Raw genomic sequence first — 21,414 nt, 5'->3', positions numbered from 1 at the left:
TGAGGGCCCCAGCTTAACTCCACAGGTGCTGTTATCGCTGAGTCCAGACAAATGCTCTGATGAGGATGACACAAGGGTACAAGGCCAACACCAACAACCAAATGACAAAATGCAGTATTTTCACTGTGAACATCCCAAGGAGAAAAATGTGATGATAGAATAGTGGGATGGAGTGTGGGTGAAGAAATCAGAGTGAGGAAGCATCGTGCTAAGGTTGGTGGATCCCTCCATCAACTACTAACTCCTCCAGGCACCGGGGACCTCCACCCTGCAGCCGCGTGGTCTGACTTGGGTGGGGGACGAGGACCCCTGTGCTCCTGAATGAGCCAGCTCCAGTTAGAGCCCTTGGCTTTCTGTTTCCTGAGACACTGAGTCATTTCCTCTCTCTAGCTCTCACCTTTGAGCCTTCCTTTTCCCTTCCCTGGAGAAGTGACTCACTGCTCAAGTGTTGGGTGACACTGAGGATCAAGGATGGGTGATAAAAATACTCCTGATTGTGCAACTCGAGGAGGAGGAGATGCAGTGTAGACTGAGAATTTCGACGTCCTGGCCATGAACTCTGAGGCTGGGGCATTAACAATGGCCACAGCTTTACCTCTTTGGGGAAGTGGACAGAAAATGGAGTTCAAACAGAAATTCACCCAGGCAGGAGCACTTTGGAGCCCTCGTTCTGCCCTTTCAAATGTATATTTCTGAGAAGGGCACGTGAAGGCAGGCGCTCAGCAAGGCAACAGTGGCTCACAGGAGTCTGGGCCCTTCCCCTCGTTGGCCCTGTGGGGCCTGGCAGGGCCGCTGAGAACAGGGCTGTTTCTTTTTCTTTTGGGTTTTCTCTCCAGTGAAAACAACCGTACTTCCCCAATGTGGGAGGGATGAGGGGAACCAACGTGACACGTGGGCTCCTGGCGGGCCACTGTGCTGACACGATGGAGCCCCCGGAGCAGGGTTATCCAGGCCTGCCCTGTGTGCGGGAAGTGACGGCAACAGCACAGCTCTTTTCCCAGATGGAAACTCACCTTCCTTCACCCAATTCACTGGATGCAAACGAGATATTGTCTTCTTCTAATTAATCTTCATGGGCCTCATAGGCTGAACAAAACAAAACACATGCGTGCTAAGTAGCTTCAGTCATGTCTGACTCTGCGAGCCTATGGACTGTAGCCCACCAGGCTTCTCTGTCCATGGGACTCTCTAGGCAAGAATACTGGAGTGGGTTGCCATTTCCTTCTCCAGGGGATCTTCCCAACCCAGGGATCAAACCTGTGTCTCTTACATCTCCTGCATTGGCATTGGTAGGCAGGTTCTTTACCACTAGCGTCACCTGGGAAGCCTGAAAACAAAACACAGTTTTCTTTAAAGAACGACTCCTTGGCCAGGTCACAAACTCTTCAAGATGGGGACTGAGGCAGTAGGGACCCCGTCTTCAAATGGCCAGACAGATGGGAGCAGAGACACTTCTTAACGTGGAGAGAAATGCACGTTGTGTTCCGGTGCATGTTGGAGGAAGGTACAGCTGACAATGCCACGATGGGAGAAGTCATGCTACAAAACTTTAATTTTCCAGAAAGTTAAGGCAACAAGAAAAAAACAGCCTTAAGTGCTGCTGGTGCGATTCCAGAAGACTGAAAGAGCTCAGTGATGATGGTTAGTGTACTTTTTAAAGGTACCTCACCACAAAGGGCTTCTCCCACAGCCAGGAACCTTCCCTACCAACACATGTGCACACACACCCAGGAGCCCTGTCCCTCTTTGCGGGGACAGGGGGGTTGTTATGTGATCCAGAGAGCTCCCTAGAGGTCCCCCAGCCTCAGTCAGTGAGTCACTGCAGAGGGAAAAGGAGGAGGGCTGGTACACCAAGGCAGCTTCCCAGCACCGGAGCAAGTTTACAGAGGGGCGAGCCTCGCCACGCAGTGCACCTGACCACGCTCATCTCCCAGTGCCTGTGCGGAGGCTGGGGCACACAGGCCGGGCTCTGTACCACAGTCCACGTCTCAGCCAGCCACCTCAGACACGGGATGCCAGTGACTTTTCCCCCCTTGACCTAGGTCCTTACAAATGCTGGCAGGCACAGTGCCTAAGCTGGGCTCCCCTCAGTGGCACAGAGGAGTTGCTTCCCAAACTCACACGGGCGGGCAGTGGGAAGGGAGGCGCCAGCAAGCCGAAGGAGGCTTTTCTCAACTGATCATCTTGGGAAAAGCCAGATACAAATTTCATGGCTGGAATGCAGGGGTTGTGAAACGCTGGAAGAAGCCCCAAAGAGGGCCAAGGGCTCCCCTTCTGGGAAGGCTGTGGGAGGAGGGCTGGCAGGGGCGAGTGGGAGAGGAGCAGGTTACCCAGAGGGGCCTGCCTTTCTGGGAAGCAGGAAGTGAGGCCTCAAGAAAGAAAGAAATCCCCTAGCCCTGAAGCGGTGGAGGGGCCAGAGGTAAGGCTGATTTTGTTTCTGAACATGAGGGCAACAAGGCTTCGTGTCAAGAAGGAGTTGTGGTATAAACGAGCCAATTATGACACATCTCGTTATCTCGGGGATTTGGAAGCACTGAGGCTGGCAGCATGTCCTCCTCGAGTTAAATACAAACAGTAAGCTTCTAACTTGGGGCTTCAGCCTGGACCTTGGCCTCAGGGGAGAGGTTTCTATTCATGCTACAACTTGTGAGAAGAGGTCGGCCTGGGACGGGGAGAGACAGGTCTGGGGTGTCCCTCACGCAGGCCCTGAGCATGGCGTGAGGAGTTAATACCATGTTAACAGCTGAGGGACAGCCCTAAGTGCCACCCTTTCCTCATCAAGGCATTTATTAGCCTCTCTGTACCTCAGCCTCCTCACCTAGAAAAGGGGGATAATAATATTATCTACTTCACAGAGTGACCACAAGGGTGGTATTAATACAAAGCCCTTGGAATGTGACCTGGCACACACGCTTTACCAGTAGTGCTGGCTGCTACTGGGATGGGAAAGAGCGAGCGTCCGAGTCCCCCAGGCAGGTCAGTGCCCCGCTGCTCATGGCCAGGCTCCACAGGCTCTTCTGCTTCTCCCCTCTATCTCCAAAGCCTCCTCAAACCATGTTTGGGCCCGTGAGGACCACATCTCAGAGTCCCCGCCCAGAAAGCCTGACTAAAGGAAAACTGGATACAAAGACACAACACAGCCTGTGCCCATTGTGCCCCAGCAGGGAGAGAAGCAAATACTGGTGCCAGCACGTTTTGGGTCGGCTTTCTCAGTCGTGATCCAGGCGGTTTATCTGAAATGGGTCAGCTCCCAGGGTGGGCAGCACAGATATTACACTTGTGCTTGCTAATGTGAGCCGAGTCCACTGCCACTGATCCTGAGGTAACAGGGAGCTGAAGACTGGGGGGCCGCTGTTCTTGGGGAAGGAGGAGGAACCAGTTCTCAACCAAATGCTAGCAGATTGGTAACTAGGACCGATGACCTTAGAGGAGACAGTGCCAATTCCCTTCAGACTGCAGATTCCAGCGCCTTAGAGATGCGACTGGGTCCCTGAGCTGCAGGGAGGGGAGAGGACCCCAGAGGGTTGCACCTCTGTTCTACTCTCATCCATCTCTCTAGCTCAGCCAATTCAGGCCAGAGTGGAGGCTGCAGCTCTGCACTGTCTGCAAACGGCCCGTGGACCAGGTCTGATCCCCACTGCCCAGCAGACTGAGTCTGGGCTAGATGTGAGCATTCAAGAACCTTGAGCCCAGCAAGGTTGCTGGGGCTGCAGCAGCTGGAAGTATGCCCAAGACAGGGTGTGAGAGTTCAGGCTTATTCCAGATATACAACAGGGGCAAGTGGGGTACCTCCACAGGAGCCCCTGCCCTTCTGTCCAGAAACCTAGACCTTCAGAGGTGGAGGGGCCATCTGAACTAAGACCGTCTACAAGTTATGGGGCAATCTGTTTGAGCCTTTAAGCCTTCAAGTACCTCCCGACCTCCCACCAGTGCCAACAGGGCCCAGAGGAAGAAGCCCAGCTCAGGGCATGGGAAGAAGTATGGCCCTGGGATGGGAGCCAGACTCCCAGGTGGAGAGTTTCCAGATGCCCCATGACTCTGCCTGGCCCTCTGCTGCTGCCAGGGGAGGATGGTGCCTTCGGCCAGCTCCTTCAAGGCAGCTGGCTGCAGAAACCCACTGGCTAGAGTTAAAAGCTGCTCAGAGGTACAGTGGAGGCTTCTCCAGGCTTCTGCCAAAGAGCTCCACTCTCATGGCTTCTGGATGGCAGACTGGCCAGGTGGGCCACCTCAGGCAGCCAGAGCAACTCTTCTTACTCCACAATCTGCTCTCAGGTTCCAGCCTCAACTTTAACCAGCCAGGCCTTCCCTGTTCCATCCCCGTCAGCTCCATCTCCTGCTTGTTAAAATTCTAGGGCACCTTCAGGGCCCATCTCATGTACTTCCTCCTCCAGGAAGCCCTCCCTAACTACTCAAGATCATGCTGACTTGTCCCTTCTGTAGCACATTAAATCACTACCGCTTCTAGGGGTCATGGATGAGGAACTGGAGATAGAAAATTCAAAGTAACTAATTCCAACAAATTACATCCACAGCCAGAATCATGCCAATTAATTAATTCGTTCAGTTCATGTGTTCCCAAAAGAGCCTACACCCCAGATGGCCCTCTGGGTCCTGAGCCTGCCACACAGTGAATGTGTAATAAAGACTTCTCAGAAGAAGGACGGATCACCCTGGACCTGCAGGAGTGGTCTGCCTCCCTTTTAGCCCAGGACACAGCAACTTCCTCTCTGGCAGGCAGGGTTCCTGCTCTGGGCTGCCAGTTCCCAGGCTGCCCCTGCCAGCAGCTATTCCCTGGAGTTGCCCTGGGACCAAGGGCAGAGGCGGGGGGTGTCCAGTTCCAGCTCTGCCCACCATTTGTCCCCATCAGAGAAGGAGAGGTCAGCAGGAAGTAGATCTGACCTCTCGGGTGGTCAAAAGTCTCTCCAAAGAGCTCGTGGACAGATAGCAGAGGCCTGAGAGGACTTCCCTTCCCTGGGCCCCCTGGAAGGGAGGCAGGAAGAAGGGCCTCAGCAGCAGGCGTCCAGTCTGGGGCTGGCCAGACAGGGAGGCCCCTGGGGTTGCAGCTATCAGCCGGAGACCAGGCTCCAGGAAGGAAGGAAGGGCAACTCTGGCCGAGGCCGAGATAAGGAGGGGAATGGTGCTCAGCACAATGGGCTCCCACAAGGCTGGGAGGCCCCAAGTCAGATTTCGCCCCAACTTGGCCTCCCATCTGCTCACACAGCCCGTGTAAATATTTACTGTTGTTTATATTTCTGGTCTGCTGGGTCCCCTCCGAGGCCCTTATGACCATGGATCTGTGTGCCCCAGAGACCCTGAGTCCATCCAGAAAGGCCTCTGGGCATTGTTCTCTCTCATGCAAGCCATAGGGACAGGCTCTGAAGGACAGAACTGCTCCCATGCCCCAGTCTCAGGACATTGCTGTCAGGAAGCTGGACTGACCCCCTCTGTGGGTGGGCAACTTACGGGGCCCGGTCGTGGGTGAGGCCGTTCTGTCGCTGAGGGTTGATTGGCGGAAGGACGGGTTTGCTGTTGATCTCAAGTCCTCTCCTCAAGGTCTCCCGGATCTGCTCTGTGTCTGCAATGACATCACCAAGTTACCCAATGGCTCTCTGGGCCCCAGCAGCCCCATTCCCGTCCTTAGAGCCCAGCTCTGCAGATGTGCTGGGAAAAGCCCCCGAGAAGGCTGGTCCTGAGGCCACTCCAGCTATCAGCTGTGAGATCTGAGTGCAGCATGAGGACACGGGGCAGACAAGGCATCGTGTGCCCCCGAAACTTCTGGTCTAAAGAGCACCACGCTTATAGAAGACAAGGCCCTGGACCACAGAAGGGCACCTTCCAAGGCAGGGCTCTCTCCTCCACTGTCCTTCCTTTCCTGTGTCACAGGCCCTAGGCTTACCCCTAACATGGGTCCAGACAGTGACTCACAAGACAGCCACTGCCCAAGACCACCCAGGAATTCTGCCCACTTACTGGATGTAAGTAACGGCTGCAAGTGCTCTGCTGTGAACGGGCAGGCGTCCCTGACACAAGTTTCTGGGTTCGGTGTGGTCAGCTGGTGTCTGGTCTTGCCACCCTTTCCCCTGGGGCCAGGTCAGTGGGATGCTGAGTCATCTTCCCACCTTGGTCCCATCCCAGGGAACCCTGCCTCTCCATAGATCTGCCAAGGACCAGGAGGTAAGAAAGGAGTCTCTTGGTGGAACTATTTCTTTGCAAGATGCTTTGCTGGTCTTCAGGGGTAAAGCTTACTACTCTGGTCCCCTATATTGAGATTTTGGTCTAAGACTTATTTCTGCAAACACACACTAAAAAGCAAATTAATGTTGGTTGATCAAAGGGTGGGCTTAGGGTAGATGCTGAACATGATTAGTGACTTTTCTAGCTGTTTGTTACAGCGTCATGGATCTTACTTAAAAGAATTTTTTAAAAATAGCCAATAATGGTTGAAATTTTGGACAAAGCTGTGAATCCTTCCTTAAATTAGCTCTTTTTCACAAAAGCAACTGAATGAGTCTAATAACTGTACAGTCTCTTAGAGCCTCCCTGGAACTTGGCACATCATTAGAACAAGCAGGAAGGAAAGAAAAGGGTCAGATATTTGCATGAGGGGTTTAAGTTGTTCTTTATGGAAAGAAAACCTTTTATAAGTGCTATCACATGTGTCTGTATACTATGCAGGACCAAGCATCTTACTCTTCAAAAGATAAAGAAAGGGGGAAGAACAGAGAAAGGAAGTAGAAAGAGCAGCTATAAGCGCATCTTTATGTACGGCTGCTTTTCTTTTGAAGATAGTTAGAGATCCCCTTTCTTTAAAACCATGACTATTTCTCTAGCCAAGACTAGCATGGTGAGCTTCCAACAGGAGAGCCATACCCTCCTTCTCCAAGGCCCACTCCCTAGGTTCAGAGGTAAGGGTGCTTGCCCCTGCCCCTTACTTTGTATCTGCAAGACAGTGTGTGTGGAGGGGGTGGGTAAAGTCTATAAACTGGTCTCATACTCAGGCCTTTCCCATCAGAGGCCTGGGCAGGCCTGAGGCCAGTGTGATCCTCGGGTCTGGCATGGCTTTCAGGCTAGAGCTGGGCCCTGTGTCAATTCTGTGGGTGGCCAGGGCTTGTTCTCCTGCACTTGGGTGGACTATGGCCGTTTCCTGTAACTGTTCTAGGGCTTCCACTCACCTCCCTGACCTTAGATTGCAAGGGGCAAATCTAAAACATAATGGTCCCTGCTGGAGGTGCAATGTGAAATGCACACACACACACGCACACACACACCCACACACACACACACCCCAGGAGAAATGGGCCAGTAAAGCTCCCTCCATTCCACCTTGCTAGAGATCTCACTGGCGGCTTAAATCCTGCCAAGAAATGCTAAAACCCAGCCTAGGCAAGGGGAAGGCAAGGCCCCCACCTTTGCCTGAGAGCCGCCGGGGCTGAGCGCCCACACAGATGCTCCGGCTGTCCTCGTCATCCTCGGGGGGCCGGCTCAGGTCATCCCAGGCACACTTGGCACTGACACCACTCAGGTTGGAGCCGTCTGTCTCGATGCCTTTGTCAACTCGCTCCTGCTTGGAAAGAACCAAAGAGCCAGAGTTCCTTCAGCCAACCAGTGGCCCAAGGTCACCACCCATATTTGCTTGCCCATATTTACTCGGCCTCAATAAGAGCTAAGGGCTTCCTTGGTGGCTCAGTGGTAAGAATCTACCTGCCAATGTGGGAGAGGCGGGCTCGACCCCTTGGTAGGGAAGATACCTTGGAGAAGGAAATGGCAACCCACTCCAGTATTCTTGCCTGGAGAATCCCACGGACAGAGGAGCCTGGTGGGCTGCCGTCCATGGGGTCACAAAGAGCTGGACGTGACCAAGCCCAAGCATGAGTAAGAGCTAAGCGTGGGACAGGTGTCAGAAGAACAGGATTCCTGACTATTCTGCGCTGGTTACTAACGAATGACAGTCTCTGCCAGCCACTGGGCTCCTCCAGGAGAACCAGCAGTTAGGGGAGCTGGGGAGAATGGAAATCCCAAGGGAAGCTTCTCCTTACTCATTAGACTTCCAGTATAGTGACCTTCACACCTGTTTCAGAGCCCTGACTCTGCCCACCCTGTGCTGGCCTGTGGAGCTGACGTAGCAGGGCCAGGAACTACCTCCCGGAGGAAAGGCACAGTTCTTCCTCTGCTGACTGATCACCCAGCCCTGCTCCAGAGGCCAGTGTGGAAGCCAGCCATAGGCGGGAGAGACTGGGACTCAGCCCCACCTCTCCAGCCTCACACCTGCAGTTTCTTCTTCCAACAGCAGAGGGTGTGGTCACATGGTGACGAGCCCCCAGAGAGCAGAAGGGCAGGACTTTCCCTGCAGCATTGCTGACTTGTTTGGCCAAGAATTCTGGATGGAGATTCTTTTCCATTTCTTAGACTGAACTGGCGGCCAGGAGGGCGGTGAGCATCTGCAAGCCCCACCAGAGGTCCTGCCTTCACACAGGCCTTGACATTGTGGAGACCAAACACTCTCCAAATGGTCTCAAGGAAGAGGTGAACACAAACGTCCTGGGATTTCCGGTAAAATACAGTTGTGCTGTTGGGCTTTGGATGAAAGGTCAAAAGCCTTTGGATGAGGCTCCCGCAACCTTGTTCATAAACAGTCATGTGGGCCAAATAAAGCTCCTGAGTCAGGACCTCAATTAGAATCTGCTCCTCCCTGTCTGGGGACCTTCTCCCCATGGCTTCAGAGGCCCATACTGGCCTGCTGCTTGGCCGGGAAGCCTGTTCAGAAAGCACAAGGTAAGCCTACAGAGAGGGTCCTTGTTTCTGGACACTGTTAGCAGGTGGCCCTGGCCTGATGCCTCCTTCCCATCAGCCCCTCTCTCCCCATCTCCAGGGCTCCCATCACCCCAGGCAAAGCTGGGGATTCTGAGCTGACAACAGGGAGTGGCTCTCTGTGCCCTAGGCAGGGGTGTGTGGGTGCTGGTTTGCTCAGGATAGAGTCTATGTTCTTCCTTCTCCACTGGCCACCTTGGGGCCCCTCACCTAAGCAAGAAGCTGAAGACATCTCTTGGCTCAATGAGCTCGGCCCACTTACTTTATGAGTAAACAAGAAAGGGTGAAGACGCCGAGGAGTCTGGGGACTTGTTCCCGCACACAGCTGGCTAGTGGTAGAGTGTGGAGCAAAGGGCCAGGAGCAGCTCTAAAACAAACCAGCTGCAAGTAGACCCCAGAGACACAAGTGAGCACAGAGCAGCTCCCCCTGGGTGCACACCGAGGTGCTTTGTTGCTTTTAAAGAACACTAGTGCTCTGGGTCCTGCTGGCTGGCCTTAGGGACGGACGCCTGAAGACTAGAGAGGAGAGCTGTTCTCAGCATGTAGACCAAGGACAGGCTGCTTACCCTAGTAGCTTAAAGATCAGGTGCTTTCTTAGCACTTGGCACTTAGGACAGGGGCCAAAGCAACAGCCCACGGTGCCCTGTGCTGGATCCCAGTGTGGCTGCAGAACAAGGGCTTAGGCAAACACAGCCATGTGGTTCTGGTTCTTGCATAAGCAGAAGCTACTAGGAAACCAAGTTAAAGGAGAGATAACAGAGGATCCTGGAAGTGATCGGAAAGCTTCAATGTTCAAGGCACTAGGTAAACAGAGTAGCATCATCTGTGAATGAGTAGGCTTCTGCCTGAGAACTCCCAGGTCTGCAGTAATGAGCCCAGGGACCACAGGCTACCTGTCTGCCTGCTACCTCTCCCTACCCCCTCCCAGCCTTCCTAAAGGACACTAACTCTTGGCACTAACATAGGCTGCCTGTAGTCTGTGAGATTTCTACAGAGGCATAAAATGTTCAGAGATGGTAATGACTTGCAAAGGGCAAGGGCAAAAGAGAAGGAGGCAGGCACGTGCCAGGCACATTACTGGCTGTCTGCGGTTCCTGTTTCATGAGTGGCCCATAAGAAACAAAGTTATGCTCTACCCAGCTTTCAAAATTCACCTGCATACAAACAGAGCGCTGCTTCTAAAAATCCCAGAGATGACACTGACGCTCTGTACAGGTGGGCCATACACAGCGAGTGGGAACGGCCAACCTGTGTGTATAAAGACTTTCTTTTCTAGATCAAGGGATACCAACCTAGCCACAGGAGGAGCTTGGCGTCTGACTGCCCAAGATGAAAATGATCTGAAAGAGGGTAGGATCTTTTAGACCAATCGGCGCTCACCCCCACAGCTGGGCTGTGGGGTCACTGCCACCTGTTCCACTGTCTGTCATGGTGTGGCAGTGGCACTAGGGAGGTTTTCTGAAGGGAAGCCCATGTTCTTCTAAGAAGGGGAACATGGCAGGATGAATCCCAGACAAGCAATACCCATTATACTGATTTTCTTTCTTGCTGGTGATCCAATTTTGGGGTCAGGTTTATTGATGTATAATTTGCATTCAATAAAATCAATCCTTTTAAAATGCAGGAAAAAAAAACGCAGGAAAATGTGTTTAGACAGTTTTCCCTGTACTGAAATCTCTGCTCCGTTACGTACTCTGCAGAATTCAGGGAACAAGTTGCATATCATGCCATATTTCTACTCACTCACAAATTCAGCTCCTCTGTTTTCCCAGCAGGAAAGCCAGGGTTATGTGGCAGAGGCCTAGGCACAGTGTGCTAGAAACGTTTTCCTCACTCAAGACATACTTGCAAGTGTGGGTCGATCTCAAATATGGTCTCTCCCCTCCGCATGTCAGTTATCAGCCAGGGGCCACCAGCGCTGTGGACAGGAAAGGGGACAGGATGGTAACTTAGGGGTTGGGGATCATGGGCGGGGTCTACAGCCTTCCCTTCTCGCTGCCCCAGGCCCAGAACACAGGGTACTAGTAGCCAAGGGACAGCCAGGGGTAGTGATCAGGGAGGCCCAGTGTGAAAACCCAGAGTCTGAGCAGTAATGTAAGGGGGAAGGAGGGGCTCCCAACCCCTGACCTGGGGAGCCTGCCCCCACCTCCTGGCGCAGGGGTGCACTCACACGGGTACCGTCCGCAGCAGCTCCAGGATGCCCTGCCCGTTCCACTGCTGGGCTGCGTGGAGCTCCTCAGTGCAGACGCCGACAATCTGAGACCCGAGGACAAAGATGCCATTGTGCGTTAATGGCCATTCCTCCCACCCATCCAGAAGGTCAGCCACACAGGCTCTCTCAGTGTCCCCAAACCTGGGGGACCACAGGCAGGATCTGTGCTCTGGGGTTGATGTGTCCAAAATAGGATGGTTCCCTTAGAAAGGAACAGTGGCCTGACTAGGAGACAGATGGGTCCACAGGAGGGGCATCAAGGTCTGACCCTTGCCCTACTGTGATGGCTCGGGTCTCTGGATGACACAAAACCAAGCTCCAGATGGCAGAAGAGATAATCAGGGCCCTGCGGACTTAGGATGGGTCCCCAGCCCACGTCTCTGGAAGCAGGGGAGGTCCAGGGAGATGTTCCTGCCCAGTTGAGATCACAGGAATTGTAAACAGAGGAGATTCTGAGGCCCTTCAAGCTCGGAAAGACAACCAGAGGCTGCCAGCAGCTCGCAGAAAAGCTCCCTTCCTTATCAGGGGCTGAACTTTTGAGTAAATCTCAGAGGAAACAACTGAACCTTCACAGAGACCCACCATGACCGCAAGTACCCTGGTCACAGCTGGGGGAGATGCACACTCCCCCGGGTAAGGTCCAGTCCAGCCCCAAGCTGCCCGCCGGAGGGGTCCTGGGCCTGCGGCTGTCCAGGTCTTACAAGTTCACAGAAATACCCTCCCCTGCTATCCGCTCAGCTATGGCCACCCTCTCCTACCCAAATGGCCCCGCCCCTGCCCCCTCAGCACACCTCAGCAGATTGAATCAGACCATCTGAATCCACCTGACAGACTGTTAGAGGGACTAGAAAGAGGGAGAAGACCAAAAGGAAATGTCCGTTCTCTCACCCGCCCTCCCACCCTGCCAGGGAAGGCTGGAGCCCACGTCCAACCTGGACCTCACCTGGAGGAAGGTAACCACCCCAAAGGGCGTCTGCACAGGCTGCATCTGCGGGTCCTCTGTCAGCAGCATGTGCTGAATTCTTGACTCACTGTTGTCCAAAGGACTGTGCCAAGACACGTGGTCACCACTGCAGAAGGTGTTCTCTGTGGAGAGACGTGAGGGACCTCAGCGTTTGAGGCCTGGCAGCCAGCCCTGGAGCCCAACCTGGGGCCTGAGAAGCCTGGGCTGGGAGGCTCCCTAGCCTTCCAAGGTGGCCCCAGTGAAGGAGGGGAAGCATTCACTAGGATGAGAGCAAAGAGCATGGCTATTTCCCCAAAATCAAATGCATTCCTGCTTGCCAATCCTGCCAGCCTTCGATGGAAAATGACAGGCTGCCAGTGGGGCTGCTCGCTTGGGGGGCCCAACAACTTCTGCAATCTTCACTTCTCCAGCACCTTCACTGGGGGAGTTCAGTGGGGGAAGGGGCCACGATCAGGTCTGCCAAGAAAGAATGAAGTGCTTTACTGTTGGGCCATTCGGCCAGAGGTCCACAGGAAGGCTGGAGGGCCGTGAAAGCCCTTCACCTTGGAAAAACATACTAGGATTTCTGTGCAGTTGCTGCTGCTGCTGCTGTTGCTGCTAAGTCACATCAGTTGTGTCTGACTCTGTGCGACCCCATAGACGGAAGCCCACCAGGCTCCTCCGTCCATGGGATTTCCCAGTCAAGAGTGCTGGAGTGGGGTGCCACTGCCTTCTCCATCTGTGCAGCTGAAACTGTTCAAATAGGAATCCCCAACCTCGGAGGGCCTTTGAGTTTCCCACAGGCAGAGAGATTCAGGGAATAGCTCCTCAGCAGATGGAGATCTGACCATGCCTCACACACCTCGGCACAGACATGCAGCCCGGAGGGGAAGCTGCTGCCCTGGAGGACACAGGCTTTGGGCCCAGGCTGCCTAAGAGAAACGTGCAAATACGGCCACCTGATCATCTCCCTGCTGCCCTTCACATGGGCCCACTGCTTTAAAGAAAGAAGCGTAAGGAGCAGAGCCACGGGGGAAAATGCCCAGACGCTATGAAGTTTCCTGTTCCCCTGCCTTTCACCTTGGGTTTCCTTCCACAGGTCTTCTGCATTTACCAGACTGAAAGCATCTACGGGTCCTTTCCATTTCTTCCCCCTTCACATTGTTTTGCACATTTCCTTCAAAATTATGTATCCTGGAGATCATTTCATATCAACACATAGAAAGTTACCTCATATTTTCCCCTCAATTATAAATTATTATTTATAAAAATAATACTGTATCATATTGGTTTAAGGTACACAACATAATGATTTGCTATAGGTATATATTGTTAAATTATTATCACAACAAGCCCATCACCACACAAGATTGTTTTTTCTTGTGATGAGAACTTTTAGGATCTACTCTCTTCAGAACCTTCACATATATAACACAGTATTGTTGACCATAGCCACTCTGCTGTAAATACCTCCATAGAATTTATCTTGTAACTGGAAGTTGTACCTTTTAACTCCCTTTACCCGATTTCACCTACCCGCCCCCCCCTACCCCTCCTGCAGCCTCCTCTCTCTTCTGGCAACTACCTGTCTATTATGTGTATCTATGAGCTTGGTTTTCATTTTTTCTTTTGTTTGTTTATTTTTTTAGATTCCACATGTAAATGATATCATATGATACTTATCTTTCTTTTTCTGACTTTGTAAATTAATTGACCACATGTGTGGCTTTATTCCTGGGTTCTTTACCCTGGTCCACTGATTTATGTGTCTGTTTTTAATGTTAATACCATATAGTTTTGGTTACTATAGTTTTATGTACAATAACTACTTCATTTCTTAGTCTTATTTTTTTAAAATGATCATGAAGTAAGTTTGTATTCTTCATTCTGAAGTAGTCAACTGCCTCATATTTTATATAACTATTGCAGTTCATACTAACTATGGTTAGCAGTAGAACTAATGTATAGTGGTTCGCTGCGGTCTGTTACTTATGATCTGGGAATCTGCAGTTGTCAAGATCTCATCACTTTTCAATCAACATGTAAAGTCAGGCACAGGGAGAGTCAACTACAAACCCCCAAATTTCCCAATTCCTGCTCGGCCTGCTCCTCCCCGATTTTCTCCCCTTTACAGAAGTATGTGTCTACAAGCAGCATGCGTGATCTGCAAGAAAGAAACAATACAACAGGTAAAAAGACTGGATTAGTAATTAAAAGCTTCCCCCCACAATAAAAGGTCTAGGCCCAATGACTTCAATGTAGATTCTACCAACATTTAGAGAAGAATTAACACCAATTTTTCATAAACTTTTCCAAAAATCAAACACAAAAAAAGGTAACACTTCCCAATTCATTCTATGAAGCCCTGATACCAAAACCAAAGGCGTTACAAGAAAAGAAAGCCATGGACCAATATCCCTTATGCACAGACACAAAAATCATCAACAAAAATATCAGCAAACTGAATACAACAACATATTAAATGGCACAATGATCAAGTGAGATTTATCCCAGAAATACAAAGTTAGTTTAACATGAGAAAATCAATGTAATGTAAATACTACGTCAACAGAATACAGATTTTCTGGAAAATCACATGATTCTCTCCATAGACACAGAAAAAGCATACATCAAAATCCAATACTTTTTTTTTTATGACAAATACACTCAAACTAGGAATAGATGAGAACTTCCTCAATCTGTTAAAGGGCACCTACAAAAAATCTACAGCTAACATCACACCTGATGGTGAAACACTGAATTATTTCCCTCTAAGATCAACAACAAAACAGAGATACTGGCTCTCACTGCTTTTATTCAACATGGTATTAGGGGTTCTGAACTTCCCTGGTAGTCCTGTAGTTAGGAATACCCCTGGCAATGCGGGGGATGTGGGTTTGATCTATGCTTTGAAAAGATCCCACATGTGAGGAGCCCTCGAGCCACAGCTGCTGAAGCCTGTGTGTCTAGAGCCTGTGCTCCACAACGAGAGGAGCCACCACAAGGAGAAGCTTGCACACTGCAACCAGAGAGTAGCCCCTGCTCACCACCACTAGAGAAAGCCCGTGCACAGCAGTGGAGACCCAGTGCAGCCAAAAGCAAATGGATAAATCAGTAAAACTTAAAAAGAATAAAATAAAAAAGAAAAGAAGGACTAAGAAGGAATCATTCCCTAGGTTCTAAAAAACAAAACGAACAAACAAACAAAAACCCCTAAGGTATTAGAGGTTCTAACCAAGGCAATAAGGTAAGAAAAAGAAATAAACCATTGGATAGACTGACAAGGAAATAAAACTATATTTATAGATCACATGATCTTATAATTGAAATCCTAAGGAATCTACTAAAAAAATATCAGAAAAACACAAATTCAGCAAGATTTCAGGATACAAGAATAATAAACAGCTAGTTGAAGAATTGATACTTTTGAACTGTGGTGTTGGAGAAGACTCTTGAGAGTCCCTTGGACTGCAAGGAGATCCAACAAGTCCATTCTGAAGGAGATCAACCCTGGGATTTCTTTGGAAGGAATGATGCTAAAGCTGAAACTCTAGTACTTTGGCTACCTCATGCGAAGAGTTGACTCATTGGAAAAGACTCTGATGCTGGGAGGGATTAGGGGCAGGAGAAGAAGGGGACGACCGAGGATGAGATGGCTGGATGGTATCACTGACTCAATGGACGCGAGTCTGGGTGAACTCCGGGAGTTGGTGATGGACAGGGAGGCCTGGCGTGCTGCAATTCATGGGGTCGCAGAGAGTCGGACACGACTGAGCGACTGAACTGAAGTGTATATTTCTATACACTAAGAAGAGCAACTTGAAAATGAAATTGATAAAAAAAAAGGAAATGAAATTGATAAAATAATTCCATTCACAACAGAATCAAAAAGAATACGATACTTGGGAATATATTTAATGAAAGAAATATAAAATTTGTACTCTGAAAACTATAAAACAACTGGTGAAAGAAAATAGAGAAGACCTACATAAATGGAAATTGCTAATAAACCAGGAGACTTAATATTGTTAAGATGGCAACATTCCCCAAATTGATCTACAGATTTAATACAGTCCCTATCAAAATGCCAAATGCCCCCCTCCGTTTTTTGCAGAAATTCATATCCTGATCTTAAAATTCATTTGAAAATGCAAGGGACACAGAATAACCAAAACAATCTTGAAAAAGATGGACGATTTAATCTTTCTGTTTTCAAAACTTGCTACAAAGCTACAGTCATCAAGACAGTGTGGTACTGGCACAAGAATACCATTTGATCAAGGTAACAGAATTTATAGAGTCCAGAAACAAACCCTCAAATTTATGGTCAATTAATTTTTGACAAGATAGTCAAGATACTTTAATACAAGAAAGAATACTCTTTTCTGCAAATAGTGATGGAACAACTGAATATCTACATCCAAGAGAATCAAGTTGGATTCCTTTCCTAAACCATAAACAAAACTTAATTCAAAATGGATCATAAACCTAACTATAATAGTTAGAATAACAAAACTCTTAGAAGAAACATAAGAGTAAATCTTCTATCCTTGAATTAGGCAATGTTCTTAGGTAGATACCAAAAGCACACAAAAAGAGAAGATAAATTGGACTTCATTAAAATTAAAACCTGTTGTGATTCAAAAAAGTGAAAAGAAATGAAAATGAAAACCCCAAGGAAATAATCACTTTACACACACTGACTGATTTAGCCGCTAAGTCATGTCCAACTCTTGTGACCCTATGGACTGTAGCCTGCTAGGTTCCTCTCTCCATGGGATTCTCCAGGCAAGCATACTGGAGTGGGTTGTTGCTTCCTTCTCTAGGGGATCTTCCTGTGTCTCCTGCATCGCAGGTAGATTCTTTACCAACTGAGCTATGAGGGAAGCCCTCATATATACATTAGGATGGCCATTATAAAAATAAAAAAATAAAGCAAACAAAAACCTCAGAAAATAACAAGTATTGGTGAGGATTTGGAAAAATTGGATCCCCTCTGCATTAGTGGTGCTGTGCTGTGCTTAGTCGCTTGGTCGTGTCCGACTCTTTCTGATCCCCACAGATTGCAGCCAGGCTCCTCTATCCATGGGGATTCTCCAGGCAAGAATACTGAAGTGGGTTGCCATGCCCTCCTCCCCAGGATCTTCCCAACCCAGGGATTCAACCCAGGTCTCCTGCATTGCAGGCAGATTCTTTACCACCTGAGCCACCAGGGAAGCCCAAGAATACTGGAGTCGGTAGCCTATCCCTTCTCCAGGGTAATTTCCTGACCCAGAAATTGAACCAGGGTTTCCTGTATTGCAGGCAAATTCTTTATCAGCTCAGGTACCAGGAAGCCCATGTAAAATAGTGGAACTGCTTTGGAAAAGTTTGGTGATTCCATGAAATACTAAACATGGAATTACTATATGACCCAACAATGCCACTTATAGGTACATACCCCAGAGAAATGAAAACATGTCCACACAAGGACTTGTACTTGAATGTTCACAGCAGCATCATTCATAATAGCTCAAAGGTGGGAACAACCCAAGTGTCCATCAACTAATGAATGAATAAATAAAATGTGGTATATCCACACAATGGAATATTATTTGGCAATACAAAATACTGAAGTATTGATACATGCCACAACATGAACAACATAGCAAAAACATGATGCTAAGTGAGAAGCCAGTCATGAAAGGCCATGTGTGATTCCATTTATACCAAATGCCCCGAGTAGGCAAATCTATGGAGATAGACAGATTAGTGGTTTCCTAGGGCTGGGTTGGGTAAGGCGGAATGGGAAGTGACTGGTCTGGGGGCTGCTTTTGGGGGTAATGGTCTCACAGCTGTGAACTATAAAATTTGTGAATCATATTTCTGTAAAGGTGGTTTTTAAGAAGAAGAAAGAAAATACAGCTGGTAAAAGGGGAGAATCTTGTGGGAGAAGAAAAGTGGAAGAAACAAGGCCCCTGACGGTCACTACTTTCACAGGTAAAGTGGCCTGACCTGGGAGAAACCTGAGTCGTGGTGCCCAGACTTCACAGCATTCTATAGTCTACCTATACGATCACCCACCCCATTTTCATTTTCTACAAACAAGGAAAGGATCCTCAAGATTGCCCAAGGTTGTGGAGCAGGCCAGTGAGGATGGGCACAGTGCAACACTGCCCACACTTCTGAGTCACCCGTAACATCCATCAGGATTTTCAACATATCTGTGTACACCCATCCCATTGCCTACCTGTATTTCCGCCCTAAAATTGACTCACTTTTTTAAACCAACAAACTTACTTTAAAAGGAAATGTCATATCACTATACTACATAAGGAAAATAGAAAACCAATCTTGCTCGTCATAAAGTGGAAGATAATTTTGATAACTTCAAAATAATTTAACGAAAAAAGTTAATAATTTATAACTGATACTGCTGCCTATCTAACATTGCTAAAAACTGAAATAAACAAGGATCAAAGACTGTTCAAGGTTTAAAGAGTCATATCAAACTGACAAACTCAGCAGGATTGAATCAGAACTGAAGAGGCAAGACAGTCCTCACTAGTCACAGTATTGAGTGTTTTGTCCAGTTATCGTCAAAAATATCTTGCTGGCTTTGGCAACCCTGGCCAACTGGCTAATTTTGCAGGTGGGAAGGCTCTGTCCTATTTGCCTCTGCTGTGTGCTTGCTCGTGCTAAGTCACTTTAGTCGTGTCCAACTCTGTGTGACCCTGTGGACTGTAGCCCACCAGGCTCCACTGTCCATGGCATTCTCCAAGCAAGAATACTGGAGTGGGTAGCTATTCCCTTCTCCAGGGGAGTCTTCCCTACCCAGGGATCAAACCTGTGTCTCTTACATCTAACCTGCACTGGTGGGCATGTTCTTTACCACTAAGTGCCACCAGGGAAGCCTATTTGCCCCTGTGACCCTGGGCAACTTGCCCAATCACAGTCTCTAAGCCCTTCCACATCTGCAAGTAGGAAATAGTGTGCCTACTCAGTGCGTGTTGCACTGGAGCATGTTATCACTCCTGTACTGGAACACTGCTACTTCCATCTCGGTCAAAGTCCCTTTACCAGAAAACAGGGCAGGCCACAGAACCTGTAGCTAATAGCAACTGCCAGTAGGTGGCACCATTGCTCCTGGATTAAGGAAGAGTGTGCCCAGCTCCCTCCAGCGCCCCACCTCTAAGCAGACTTTGGCTGGAAACAGGGAAGAGGCTACAGAGGTTTGGAGTTATGACCTTTATTAACCAGAATTAACATCAATTTAAAAATACATCCTGTACAATGCTAAACTGTTTAAATGAAATACGAATGACGAAAAGCAACTCTGTACAGACAGTTTGGGAAGGGGTTGACTTTAGTCAGCTGGGAGACAGACCCAGGTTGCAGTTCCAGAACCAACACACCAGCCTGTGTGATCCGGAGTGAGACGGTCTTAACTACCCACAGAAAGGTTTAGAGAGCACGTATTTAACAACCTCCCAGACCTGCCTGGTGGGGGAACCAGACTTTTGAGCTCTGCTGTGGCCAAGAAACGGTCTTTCTTAACAATGAAAGAGCCTTGGTCACAGTTTTCAAGCCTGGGACAAAGCCACAATGGGCTCATTCTTGAGTCCGGCCTGGTCTTCATGCCCTGGATGCTCAGCCCCATTCTGTGTGGAGCCACCACGGCCTCTGCTCTCAGGCCCAGCGCCCACCCCGGGAAGGCCTCAGCCCCGTCAGAGGGGTTTTCAAATGCTAATACTGCCTCGGTTGGAGGCCCAGCTGTTCAGCCCAGTGGTTAGAGGAGTTCGCTCCCTCTCCCTTCCTCTCTTTGGTCCCCTCAAGTGTCCTTACCCAGACATCCCCGGGAACCCCACCCAAACTACACAGCAGAGGGGCTGCCAGGAGGTGTGAAGGTGGGCAATTCCAGGTGAGGCCTGGAGGCCACTTCACATTCCGTCCCTCTTTCTCTCCACTCTGCCTCCCAGTACCATGTTGCAGTACCATCCCGCTGCTGTAGCCTGTTGGGAAAATTCACACCACTCCAGGGTGGCATAGGATCCAAAAAATACTCACTTCAGTTCTGCCCCTTGCTCAGTTTAAAGAAAGCTTTCATCACTGGATGTCTCTTTCTCCAGTAACAAACAACTCCCTGGCAAGAACTCTTAAAAGGTTGGCGCAGGAGGGTGCGTATGGCTGTGCAGATTCTAACTGACCCCTTGAATTGGCTGTCACCCTACCCCACCTCGCGAACATCCAGCTTTAGTCATGGTGGTTTGAAGTTGGACTGTGCTAGATAGAAGTTAGCAAAATCTAGGGAAATGGATTGCAGAAGAAAACAGCTATTGTTTGCAAAATAATGAGTGCTGCCTTTAAAACACTGAGAAACAAATGTGTTCTTCAAGAGTTCTTAAGTCATCCCAACTCTGGAGAGTGACTGTCTCCATTCTGTGTGGAAGTATAGGATAAGCTCCCCGTCTCCCCCACCCCCCATCTCAGTGGCCAGAATCCATAAGCTTGGTCTAAGGAGAATGGGTTAATGTTGTCTCCTGGAGCCTCAAAGACAGGGTTTCTCGTGGAGGATGCCAGAAGTACTCATGCTTGCGGATGGTTACCTGTGTTCCAGACATGAAGAGCAAAGGCAGGAAACCCAACTGAACTGGGACAGGTGTCAAAGGGGTGGCGGGTCTGCAAGAGGTGTTTCAGGGAGTGGAGGAAAACAAAAGGCGGCCCAAAGCAGGCTGGTAGACTGGAGTCTGTCAACTTTAGGGTCAAACTCTGAACAATGGGGTTGCCGTCATCATCTTTCCATCCCTCTCATCTTCTTGGTACTCACAAATCACTTTGACGATGAAGCCTTCCATGCCTCCCAAATGAAGACATAGAGCTGGTTCCTAAGACAGCTAAAGCAGTTCTTCCCTGAAATGCCAGGGAAGATGGCATGTTCTGACACAGATGGCCGAATGGGAAGGTCAGGTGGCCTCCCCTGTCTCAGAAAGTCCCAGGATGAAACCAACATTCCAGGTAGGGAGAATCTGGCAATGGCCTCACCCCCTCTCCTTCCTGAGAAGGCCCACTGTGGGCTGCTGGAGCTGGGCCCAGAGAAGGCCTCCTCTGAGGTTGGAAGAGAGCCCCTTCAAGTCAACTGAAGGCCCATGAACTGCAATACATTAAATGGGCAGAAACACAAGTCTGTACAGGCCTGAGCAGCCTCCAGATGCCCCAGCAGGAGGAAGAGGCAGCCTGGGGGTTTTACTGAACGACCCAGGCCTAGCCGTGGTGGTGGAGGGGGTGAAGTTCAAAGTCAGCCCTATCAGCCTCTGGCCAGCCCAGATGCTCCTAACTGAAGCCACTTAGTCTGTCCACTGGCCCCGCTGGATCTCCATGTAATCCTGTCCTAATTTCTAAGCCCTGGTGCTTTCTCCTTGCTTGTTCTAAGCCAAGCTGTAGGGAAAGGAGTGGGGTTGTATATTGCCTCATC

At 49.6% G+C, this 21,414-nt stretch overlaps 1 protein-coding gene across 1 annotated transcript in view; it reads right to left on the bottom strand.

Moving 5' to 3' along the window:
- The window catches only part of SUFU (SUFU negative regulator of hedgehog signaling), a 109,897-nt gene that overhangs the window by 24,963 nt on the left and 63,520 nt on the right, over positions 1-21,414 (bottom strand). Inside the window, exons 4-8 of the mRNA XM_068961451.1 lie at positions 11,964-12,106; positions 10,979-11,064; positions 10,654-10,726; positions 7,408-7,561; positions 5,464-5,575 (exon numbers count right to left, since the gene is read on the bottom strand). Coding sequence (XP_068817552.1) covers positions 5,464-5,575; positions 7,408-7,561; positions 10,654-10,726; positions 10,979-11,064; positions 11,964-12,106 — 568 coding nt within the window. The remainder of the gene's footprint in view (positions 1-5,463; positions 5,576-7,407; positions 7,562-10,653; positions 10,727-10,978; positions 11,065-11,963; positions 12,107-21,414) is intronic.

This window comes from Capricornis sumatraensis, chromosome 23 (assembly GCF_032405125.1).
Source record: "Capricornis sumatraensis isolate serow.1 chromosome 23, serow.2, whole genome shotgun sequence".
In the NCBI taxonomy this organism is placed as follows: Eukaryota; Metazoa; Chordata; class Mammalia; order Artiodactyla; family Bovidae; genus Capricornis; species Capricornis sumatraensis.
Note: the sequence above shows the minus strand (reverse complement) of the source record. Positions and strands in the feature narration are given on the sequence as shown.